General features: G+C 45.8%; 1 protein-coding gene across 3 annotated transcripts in view; it reads right to left on the bottom strand.

Annotated features, from left to right (window-relative positions):
* Nucleotides 1–9756: 9756 nt before the first annotated feature.
* The window catches only part of GRB14 (growth factor receptor bound protein 14), a 709931-nt gene continuing 708201 nt past the window's right edge, over nucleotides 9757–11486 (bottom strand). For all 3 annotated transcript variants that reach the window (XM_078681642.1, XM_078681641.1, XM_078681644.1), the window contains one exon: nucleotides 9757–11270. In XM_078681642.1, coding sequence (XP_078537768.1) covers nucleotides 11124–11270 — 147 coding nt within the window. In that variant the 3' untranslated portion in view covers nucleotides 9757–11123. The remainder of the gene's footprint in view (nucleotides 11271–11486) is intronic.

Here is an 11486-nt window from a genome sequence, read left to right as displayed (position 1 = left end):
GGCCTCCTTGCGCACTGCTGGCGCGTTTCGCGTCACTTCCATGCGCCGCCGCGATGCCTGCCGGGAGTTGTAGTCCCTCCCGGAGCGGCGGCGCGGTTTCTATGGCCAGGTATGACTCTCTTGGCGGTGGCGGCTTGTGCGTCAGCTACTGCGCTTGCTCTGGCGCCCGTTTGCAGCCCTGGAATGACTCTCGGCGGTGGCGGCAGGTAAGTGGTCTCCTTTAAACCTTATCCGAGTCTGTGGTTATTAATGAACTGAACAGGTAAAAGCATAAATGGTTATAATTACCATCATAATCAACTAATATAGATTCATTTGTAAAGAAAAGGGCTTAGTATTAAATAGGCTCAAAGCTGAGAGGTAAACAGACTTATATATATATATATTTAGCCTTAAAATTGATCCCCAGCGGGGTTTCATTGACCAGATTGTGTGTGTGTGTGTGGTTCATGGGCCCGAATGCGTATTTAGTGATAATTGTTCGCAGGTTGGTGTCCCGCTGGATCAGCGGCGTTGGCCTCTTCTCAAGAAGTGGCCATTTCCTCTAGGCTCCGATTAGTACAGTTAAAGCTTCTTCACAGATCCCACTTGTCTGTACTGCTACTGGTTTGGATGGGCTATTGTACAAAGGGTGGCTGCCCTAGGCACTGTGGGCAGGAGGGCACCTTCATCCATACTCTCTGGGGTTGTCCGTTTGTCCACTGGGCGGCTGTGGTGGGATGCATGGAAGAAGTGTTGGTGCAGAAGATAGACTGCAATATTAGGCTGGCTATCATGAGCGCCTGGGGCCTAACAAACCTGAACTCCAAGGAGCATATATGGGTAACTTTGTGATTGATGGTGGCTAAGCAAAATATTGTGCGACTCTGGAGGGCAGATGACCCGCCATGACTAGTTGAATGGGGCAAAGACATGGACTGGTGCATGATCACTGAAAAGACTGTATATGAAGGCAGAGGGTGTCCCACCAAGTGGACGCAGATCTGAGAGAACTGGAATGACTATAGGGAGGGTTATGTGAGCCCCGCACATGAGGCACGCTGCTTTTGCATGAGGTCTGAACACGATGGAACTGTGATTATTCTATCATATTTTGTACTTACTGTGTTTAATGTCTATCTCGCCTCATGAGTATGTTGCTATCATCTATGTATGTTATTCTTCTTGATTGTCATACCTTGATTTCAATAAAAAGAGTTATTTAAGAAAACAAAAAAATAGATTTCTGGCCTTTTGGAGCACTGGCCAGCCACGGCTTCCAACCTTGCACCACTGGTGAATTTTGATTTGGACCAGAGCAAGGTACCACAGCTATTCAACCTGCAAACTGACAGTGGCAGCTATTAAATTCAGATTTGTCCACTTCTGAGCTTTTAGTGCCAAAACAGGTTCAGCAGCAGGAGCTTGACTACATATCCATCTTTACGAGATCCTGACCAACTACACTTTTGGAATTTACCCAATAGAAGAAAGTTTCAGAATCTAAGTCCAAAAGTTAAATCTTTAACCAGGATGACCCACTTGGTGTATCCAACAACCGATCCATTGCAGTCAGATGAAATCACACCTAGGCTCTGGTCAATCATGACATATATTTTGACTTTTGAGTTGCATTTTACATTTTCTTGTATTTTTCCCAAATATTTCAAATAAATCATATCTTAGGGTCCCCAATCTATTTTAATTATCTTGGTGTCCTTTTGCTCATTAAACCTTTCTCTATTTTTTAAACTGGTTCTTCACTTTAAAATGATTGGTACTGTACTATGGTGAATTAACTTTTCCTGCAGTTCTCTTGTGTTTGCCTGTTGCTTGTGCCATAGTTACCAGAGAGTCAGTAAAGATGCTTTCAAAACTGTGTTTTGATCTTACCATAGTAGGTTTATTGCGTAGGTTAGTGTACCCCATCCTAATTTAATAACCCCTTTCCTGATTGCAGGCCCTAAATAATGTATTTAATGTCCCATCAGTCAAAGGCTACCTCTGCTCAGATACTGTAATGAGATAGACAATATTCCTACATACTTAATAGGCACATGCGTGCACTTGAATGTGCCCATTGTTCACACTGAACCAGTGCATGCAACCTTATTTTAGAAGGCGGGCGCTGGTGGTCAACACTCAAAGGCATTTTAGTAGAACTTGCAGATACATAACTTTAATTGCTACAGCTGTATTTCCGCTCACTGCTAACCATGCCTTCAAGTTGTGCCCATATCTGCCATGCAAAGCCTTGTTCTCGTTCTCACCTTTGTTCTGTATGAGGTAGAGGGTTGTTGCACATTCTGCCAAGATTGTAGATCTTGCACTTGTGAAGCACCATTATTTCGGTCTCATTCCATGATTTCCTTTGGTGCCCTTTGTATGAATACATAACATTTATGTATTTTCTCATTTTGGATAGTTGCATGCTTATTGGGGGGTGAGGGTATATTTTTGTTGCCTGATACTGTGAGTCCCAGCTTAACATTCGCAGAGTTTGAATTGGCATGTGAAAAGACATGGCGTGTTTGGCTGGGAAGTACCTATGCTTGACAAGAAGCAGGGAGCGCATCTAGAGAGGACTACACACAATTGCCCCAGGTGTCAGAGATAAGGAAGACATATCTCTGCTGCGCAGCTTGGTTGGAAGACGGTCTAGATTTTAACAAACTATTTAAGTTTTACACTTCTAATGCACTTTCAACATTCATGAACTGTGAAATCTGATTGAGTTTATCCCTTCGCTGCAGCGGCAATTCCGCCGCAGCGCAAGGGGGTGGGGCAGCCGCGCAGCGCTCACTTGCTCGTCACGGAACCGCTACATCAGGAGCCTCAGGTGCGCTGTGCTAATGATGGAGCGGTTCCGTCACGGCCCCGACCACTCAATGGAACATCCAGCGCAGGTGCGGAATCCGAACCACGCAGGGGTTTATTAGAATTTTGAGACAGGTGACAGTGCCTCCCGTAACTCCCTGATCTGAAGCCCCGTCTTGAACACTGCTTCTTTGGTTCCCAGTGTTCAGGATGTGAAACCATAAAATGCAAAACCACATGACACGTTCTCTGCAATTTTTCATTTCGCCAAGCCCTATATTGATCTCACTCATGCATCAATACCCAAATGTGATCCTGTTTTTTTATGTTGATGGTGCTTCCCTAAGAAATGACTGTGGCTCACTAATGACTGGATCCAAATGCACCATATGCACTTTGCATGAAGTAGTTAAGAATCAATGTTTTCCTCAATGCACTCTGATCAAGTGACTGAATTTACTGCTTTCACACATGCTTGCCTTCTCCCTGCCCAAACAATTGTTACCATTGTTTTTGAGTATGCTTTTGGAGCAACCCGTGATTTTGAATCCCTGAAAACAACTTGGTTTCCTTACTTCTGCTGAGATCCCTATCAAGAACAGTGCATAGGTTCAAGGATTACTTGGTGTATTTTTCTTGCCCTCTTTGCTTTGCAAACTGTTCAAAGATGAGGTATTTAGAGTGAATGTTTTTGCTGATAAACTGCTAATAAATGGTGCACTGTGTATGATCTTCAAAGTGTATGTTTCTCCACCTTTTGAGTCTGTTAATCCTACCTTAAAAGATTTGCCTGCATTTCTGAAATGTGCGTCTGAGAAGTAGGCTTCAATAAAACAAGACTTTGAAAGATATCCTGATGGAGAGTAGAAGGATAGCACCAGGAGAACGGTTACCCCACAATTCCTCCACCGTAATCTCACCCGACTGAATGACGAAATTGTCCACATAAGTAGGAATGGCATGATTCTTACCCAATGATTTGCATAATTTTTTTTCATCCGGTGCCCAACAACATTGACACTTGTGTCACTTGCCAAGCTCACAACATTAAGACGAGAGGCAAAACCTCTCCCTCTGTCCACAGACCTTCAAGTGGCCCTTTTTTCCACAGTCACATGTACTTCATCCAAATGCCCAAATGATGTACATACTTGTTTATGCCTGTATGCTGTCTGGATGGATTAGAAGCATCCCTATATGCCCATGCTGATGTGACTGTAGTTGCAAAAAAGCGCATAAGGGATTTAATTCCTAGGTTTGGGGTTCCCTTTCATGTAGGAAAGGATACCCATACTGTGTCTGCTTTTGTATAAGGACCGTGCAAAGCTTTAGGAATTAGAGCATACAAAAAGTGATGGATGAAATGCTTGAAATAATCTCAGCCACTTTTTTTTTTTAATTACTCGGGCCGCATCACAGTCCATTATTATTTTACACTCCAAGCTACCTTAGTTTGGACCCAGCCATATGCAAATCAACCTTGACCCTGCTCCAGGCTACGTTGTGCCAGAATACCTGTGTTACTCTCATTATTTATTTATTTTTATTTATTTTTTGAGCTTATAGAGCGCGACAGCTACCCAAAAAGGGTTTCCCGGCGCTGGAGGGTCAGAGAACTGGAATCTAAGTACAACAGATAAACAGAAATTATTAGTTGAATAGCCACATCTTAATGGCTCTGCGGAAAAGTGTGTAAGTAGTTTCTTTGAGGATATCAAGGGGGAGAGAATTCCACAGAGTGGGGCAGAGGTAGGAGAATGAACTGCCCCCCATCCTAGTGAGTTTTACTCTAGGTACAGTGAAGTTACCATAAAATGAGGATCGGAGGGGGCGAGAAGGAGTATAGGGACGTACAAGGGATTGGAGATATTGTGGGGCTGTGCCCTGGTTGATTTTAAACATATAACTCAGGGTCTTGAATTTGATGCGATTCTCAACCCTGAGCCAATGTAGGTCGCGCAGATATCCCGAACTGTGAGTATATCTGGGAATATTGTAGAGAAGTCTTGCGGCCGAATTTTGCACCAATTGCAAACGTCTCTTCACTGCCTTGTTAGCTCCTAAGTAAAGGACGTTACCGTAGTCCAGCCGGGATGTTATAAGGGCATGGACCACCGTTTTTATGGTTCATCGTTCAGTGTAGCTTGGTTCCAGTATGCACATCCCATCCCATACCCATCCCACTTAGGACGTCACACTGAAATATACAAAAAAAGTGATGGATGAACTGCTTGAATTAATCTTTTCCACTGATAATTACTCAGGACTGCATCCCAGTCCATCATTATTTTGCACACCATGCCACCTCAGTTTGAACCCAGCCATGTGCAAATCAGTCTTGACACTGCTGCAAAAGGAGCATTTCAGCCTCTACTGCCAGGCCAGGTACTCCCTGAGCCAGAACACAAGCAACCCAAGACAGTCTTCACACTTCATAGGACTCATTAGTTGGGTACAGTTTGGTTCCAGTAGCACAGTGTACACAGGACCGACATTGGGCATACCTTTCCCACTTAGGGCGTCACACGGAAGTTTTCAAAACAGTGATGGATAGAATGCTTGAATTAATCTAAGCCACTGGCAATTACTAGGGTCGCATTTCAGTTTATCGCTATTTTGCACATCATGCCACCTCAGTTTGGACCCACCCATATGCAAATCAGTTTTGACCCTGCTTCAATTGGAATTGTCCAGTCCAAACTGCCATGCCAGGTCCTCCCTGAACCATAACAAAAGCTACACAAGCCCAAGTTTGCTCTTATTAGGGCTCATCAGGCAGGTATAGCTTGGTTCCAGTGTCACATTGTGCACAGGAAACACATCTGGGCAGACCCATCCCACGTAGGGTGTCCCGCTGACGTATACAAGACAGTATATGCAAGACAGAGAAAAAATCTTCGACATTGTTTTGCTATTTGGATATCATCAATGAGATACAAATTGAGATTTTAGACACTCAATCAATCAATCAATCATATCACTTGTATAGCGCACTACTCACCCGGGAGGGTCTCAAGGCGCTTGGGGGAGGGGGTCCGTTACTGCTCGAACAGCCAGGTCTTGAGTTGTCTCCTAAAGGCAAGATGGTCCTGGGTCAGCCGAAGGTGGATGGGGAGGGAGTTCCATGTCTTGGCCGCCAGGTAGGAGAAGGATCTGCCTCCGGCGGTGGCTCTTCGGATGCGTGGCACGGCGGCGAGGGCGAGGCTAGTAGATCGTAGCTGGCGGGTGGGCGTGTAGAATGTCAGGCGGTCGTTGAGGTACTTGGGGCCCAGGTCGTGGAGAGACTTGTGTGCGTGGGTGAGGAGCCTGAACGTGATCCTCTTGTTGATGGGGAGCCAGTGCAGGTCCCTCAGGTGGTCGGAGATGTGGCTGCGTCTGGGGATGTCCAGGATGAGTCGGGCGGAGGCGTTCTGGATGCGTTGGAGTCTTTTCTGTAGCTTGGCTGTGGTTCTGACATAGAGGGTGTTTCCGTAGTCCAGTCGGCTGGTGACGAGTGCTTGGGTGACCGTCTTCCTGGTTTCAGTCGGGATCCATCGGAAGATCTTGCGGAGCATGCGCAGGGTGTGAAAGCATGATGAGGAGACGGCGTTGACTTGTCTGGTCGTGCGTGGTCTGTTGGCTTGGGTGCGCTGCCTAGGGCGGGGGGCCACTAGGAGTCATCCCAGGCGGAGGGCGATGGTCCCAGGATGAGGACTTCCATCTTGTCCGAATTCAGTTTCAGGCGGCTGTTCTTCATCCACTCGGCGACGTCTTTCATCCCTTCGTGTAGGCTGGTTCTGGCGGTGTTGGGGTCTCTGGTGAGGGGGAGGATCAGCTGGGTGTCGTCAGCGTAGGTGATGATGTTGAGGTTGTGTTGGCATGCGATGGTTGCAAGAGGTCTCATGTAGACGTTGAAGAGGGTGGGGCTGAGTGATGATCCTTGCGGAACGCCGCAGATGACTTCGGTGGCCTCGGATCGAAACGGGGGGAGGCGGACTCTTTGTGTTCTTCCGGCGAGGAACGAGATGATCCACTCCAGTGCCTTCTCTTGGATGCCGATGTTGTTGAGGCGTTGAACTAGGGTGTGGTGGGAGACAGTGTCGAACGCTGCAGAGACGTCCAGGAGGATGAGTGCCGCTGTTTCCCCGTTGTCGAGCAGGGCTCGGATGTCGTCGGTGGCTGTGATGAGGGCGGTCTCGGTGCTGTGGTTGGCTCTGAAACCGGACTGTGAGGGGTTGAGGGATCCGTTCGTCTCGAGGAAGGTGGCAAGCTGTCTGTTGACGATCTTCTCGATGACTTTAGCAGGGAACGGGAGGAGCGAGATGGGGCGGAAGTTCTTGAGGTCGGTGGGGTCCGCTGTTGGTTTCTTCAGTAGGGCGCTGAGCTCGGCATGCTTCCAGCTCTCCGGGAAGGTGGCGGTGTTGAAGGAGTTGTTGATGATGTTCCGGAGTCGGGGTGCGATGGTGGAGTCAGCCTTGTTGAAGACGTGGTGGGGGCAGGGGTCGGTTGGAGATCCGGAGTGGATGGTGTTCATCGTGCGGGCTGTGTCTTCGGTGGTCACCGTGGTTCAGGTGCGGAGGGTGCCGGTGGGGGGCATAGGTTCTGCGGTTGGGTGCGTGGACGGTGCGCCGAAGCTGTTGTGAATGTCGGCTATCTTGCGGAGGAAGAACGAGGCGAGAGAGTCGCAGAGATCTTGTGAAGGAGCGATGTCGTTGTTGCCGGTGCTGGGGTTGGAGAACTCCTTGACGATGCTGAAGAGTTCCTTGCTGTCGTGGGCGTTGTTGTCCAGTCGTTCCTTCAGTGATTTCTTCTTGGTGGTGCGGATAAGCTGGTGGTGCTTGCGGGTGGCGTGTTTGAGGGCGGTCATGTTGTCGGTGGTCTGGTCGAGGAGCCAGGCTTTCTCGAGGGTGCGGCAGGTCTTCTTGGAATCCTTGAGTTCGTTGGTGAACCAGGAGGCCTTCTTGCTTCTGGGTCTGCTGGGAGGGTTCTTCAGTGGCGCGAGGTCGTCGGCGCAGGAGGTCAACCACTGCGTGAAGTTGCGGGCTGCTTCATTGGGGTCCGTTGTGCTGGCGGGTGGGTTCTGGCTGAGGGAGGTGGTGAGCTGGTCGGCGGTGATCTTGCTCCAGCTCCTGTGAGGAACCTGTTGCGGGTGGTGGTGGGTCGTGGTTCTTCTGAAGCTGAAGTGGACGCAGCTGTGGTCGGTCCAATGGAGTCCGGTGGAGTGGCTGAAGGTGATGTGCTTGCTGGATGAGAAGACGGGATCAAGTGTGTGGCCGGGAGACTCAGTAGATATTACCAATTTGTAATGAAGGTGTAGAATGCAACAGTTCTAAAACACCAATATTCTTCTGTTGTCTATTCATTATTACATTATTTTTTTTAATTTGGCTGCACCATTACATACTGATCTGCACCATATTTAAATGGGTCCAATCTCACTCTAACTAATGAAGCTAGTTCAATGTCCCTCTGAAAGATAAAACAAGGAACATCTTGCATGTAGTTCTACCTAACTGAGCTGTATCCTTCATCTTCAGTATCCAGACTTGTTGAGGAAGTACAGTTGCATAGTTACAACTAACTCTAGGATGTGCATATTGGCTGGTAGTGTAATCATCTGTATAGCCAATCCTTCATTATTAACATGCTAAGGGACAATGGGCCATTCATAGGTGCTGAAGCAATGCCACCCTCCCCCTTCCCAACAATGTTGTCCTGCTCTCTCTTTTTTCCACTTGCGAATCAAACAATCTGTTAGTCTACTTGAAGTATTCTTTGATTTTTGCTTCCACGCGTGAGATAAAATCCAATACTTTGCTGCACATGGGGTGCATTTCGAATGAACCACAGTCATGTTCAAGTACCAATACTTATCCATCAAATCAAGCAATTCTGATTGTAGACTGAAGGAATGAACCTTTTTATTATATCTGTTCAACAGAAATGTTTCCCAGACAATGCATAAAATGAAGTGCATGCCCCCTTACCTCCTACCTGGTCTGCAGAGTGCCGGGCTCTACAGGTAGTGTGCTACACCATGTACGTACCCTTACACTCTGTGACGGGTGAATAGTTTACACAGAGGACAGGGTGAAGGTCTAGCTCTAGCTAATGCTTCCTCTGAAGCTTATCCTTTTCCTCCGCTAATATGTGGCAACCTGAATGTGCATTAAAGCTGGGCACCCAACCTTCAATATATTGAGATGTTTAGTGGGCTGGAGTATCTAAATCTTCTGCATAACATACAGGGTTCAGTTTCCTTTTCGCATTCCTGCAAGGTGCTGAGTACTGCTCAACACTGAAGGCCTTCCCCTAGCTGATACCATCTTCTACCCATGAAAAATCATGGAATGATACACCCTGCTCTCAAAGTAATAGTTTTGACATCTTAAAGCTAGCTCACCTTTTAGTTGGGCCTCAATTATCACAAGTGCATTGGATCCTGAAAATATGTTGATTGTGAACTCCCAACTGCTGGATCCTTACTGATTTTGTTAATCAACCACCAATATTTTTTGTCAGAATTTTAAGCGTTTAGCTGGACACGTACCCATACAGGCTTAGACTCAGTTGTTGTGACCTGAACCAGGGTCAACAAGAAAGTAGGAAAAATGGCAAACATCTCAAAGCAAGCTTGATTTATTACACACTTGTCTGCCACACCTCTTCACCATCGGCTGCTTACTGCAAATAAACTTAATTGAATACCTGAGAGCCTACAAAGGTTTTTGAAGACACATGAAACCCTTTCTGTTAAACTTAAAATAGGTCCCCTCCATCCTTTTAATTTAATGGTGATCACAGAACAGGCGAGGTCCCTGGGGATAGTCAGGTACATTGACTGGATGACAGAGCAGCAATTTGTATAGACAAGCGACATTAATGCAAATTGATGAAGCTGTGACTTTGCTGAGTACACTCCTACTCTTGTCATTTATCCAAGCCAATACATAGGAACAAACAGACACCTTTGAAACCAAGTTCACTGTTTCATTAATTCTCTTTAATCTTCACAAAAGATAGTTGTGCGGATAAGGCAAAATACTGAATTACACAAATGCAATTTATGCTGTAATTATACACAGTATTAAGACACACACACACAGCATATCTCAAATTTAATTAATTGGTAGAGGGGAACAACGTTGAGTAGATCTGTGATTTAACTGTGAGTTATTGCTATAAATTTCTTTTATTTTGAGTGCAGCAATGACCAATTTAGGTTTAAGCAGGCCAAATCCATGCCAAGGACATAGATGTCAGCGGTGTAGCCAGTGCCGAGATTATGGCACCCAGACGGTGGGGTGTGGGTCCAGCCATCTCTATACTGGCTGCAGCTAAATTACAGGTCCCCCACTCTGGATAAATTAAAAAACACAGATGCCCGGGCACAGTTTACTCTTGTGGGAGGGGTGCCGCTTGGAGGGATTGGGTAGGAAAGATTAGAGGATATGCGGGACATGGAAAAGAGAGAGGAAATGTATGAATGGAAAGGAAAGGTTAAAATTAGGAAGTGAGTGATAAGGATGAGCAAATGAGACTGAAAAGAGTAAGAGAAACGGGCAAGAAATAAGGTGCTCAGGAAAAGAACAGAAGGAAAGAGAAGGACGATAGCAAGAGGAGAGAAGAGAAATGACAGAGAAGGAGATCTAGAACACAGGTAGATTAAGCAGGGGATGCAGGAGAGAAGGGTAGGATGCTAATTGTAGAGAGAGGAAACAAGAAAATTGAAGGAGAGAGGAATCGGAAGTTAGAAGAGAGGTCTTAAGGGGAGTAAGAATAGATAAGAGAGAGAAAGGGAGGAGCAGAGAAGGGCGATCTCGAGGCAGGAATGGAAGAATGAGGGAAGAAATGAAATATGCAGGAGAGAGGGAAAAGCAATTGGAATGTAGAACTTGAAGACATGTCGCTATCATTAGTGCAATAGGTGTCCACTACAATCCAATTATAGTTGTCCCAAGGGTGCAGGGGTCTGAATTTACATTTGCATGTTACCCTTGCTGGGCAGCACGCAACATAATAAAGATTTTTGAATACTTAGAACATAGATGGGAATATTTACATTGCTACTGGTTTTACCTTGAAAATCTTACGCGGATTCTTTTGTTATGAACCTAAGAAGGGCACATCTGATTTACTGTTTCACAACAGATTTCTGAAGCTGATCAGTAAAGGTAATACTTGACTCTAAAAGACCTTTTCAGTGCAGGATGTGATGCAAACACATTCCATTTGTGGTCCTCCAAAGCTGGCGTCACAGTTACTAACTAAAATATATGTAACGTTTCCTAGGACTTTAATAATATTTTGGGATGTTCGTCACTAGTTTAGGGGAAAATGCATTTTGGTTAAAATGTTGTCCGAGAACAGTGATGTTTTAACTTGCAAGGCAACACTCCCTTGTTGAGCTGATAGAATTCCACAAGCTGGATGAGATCAGAAAATCTTGTGTGGCCGTCGTCCAGTGTGTATAGCCGTTCACCAGCGTCATCCAGCTATCATTGAGAAAGAAGGCAATGGTGAATAATATGTTGATAATACTGCAAACAGCTTAATTAAGCATTTCTTATGATTAAGAGGCAATTTAGAAAAGATAAAAACATTGTTATCTTTAAATTCAAGCTCTTTTTACAGTTAAAAAACATGAATTTTGGGCACAGAAATTAAATTTTTATAAGTAAATTTCCCCATACTACATACCATGGAGGGGA

Source organism: Lissotriton helveticus, chromosome 3_1, assembly GCF_964261635.1.
Source record: "Lissotriton helveticus chromosome 3_1, aLisHel1.1, whole genome shotgun sequence".
In the NCBI taxonomy this organism is placed as follows: Eukaryota; Metazoa; Chordata; class Amphibia; order Caudata; family Salamandridae; genus Lissotriton; species Lissotriton helveticus.
This window is presented reverse-complemented; position numbering and strand designations above follow the sequence as displayed.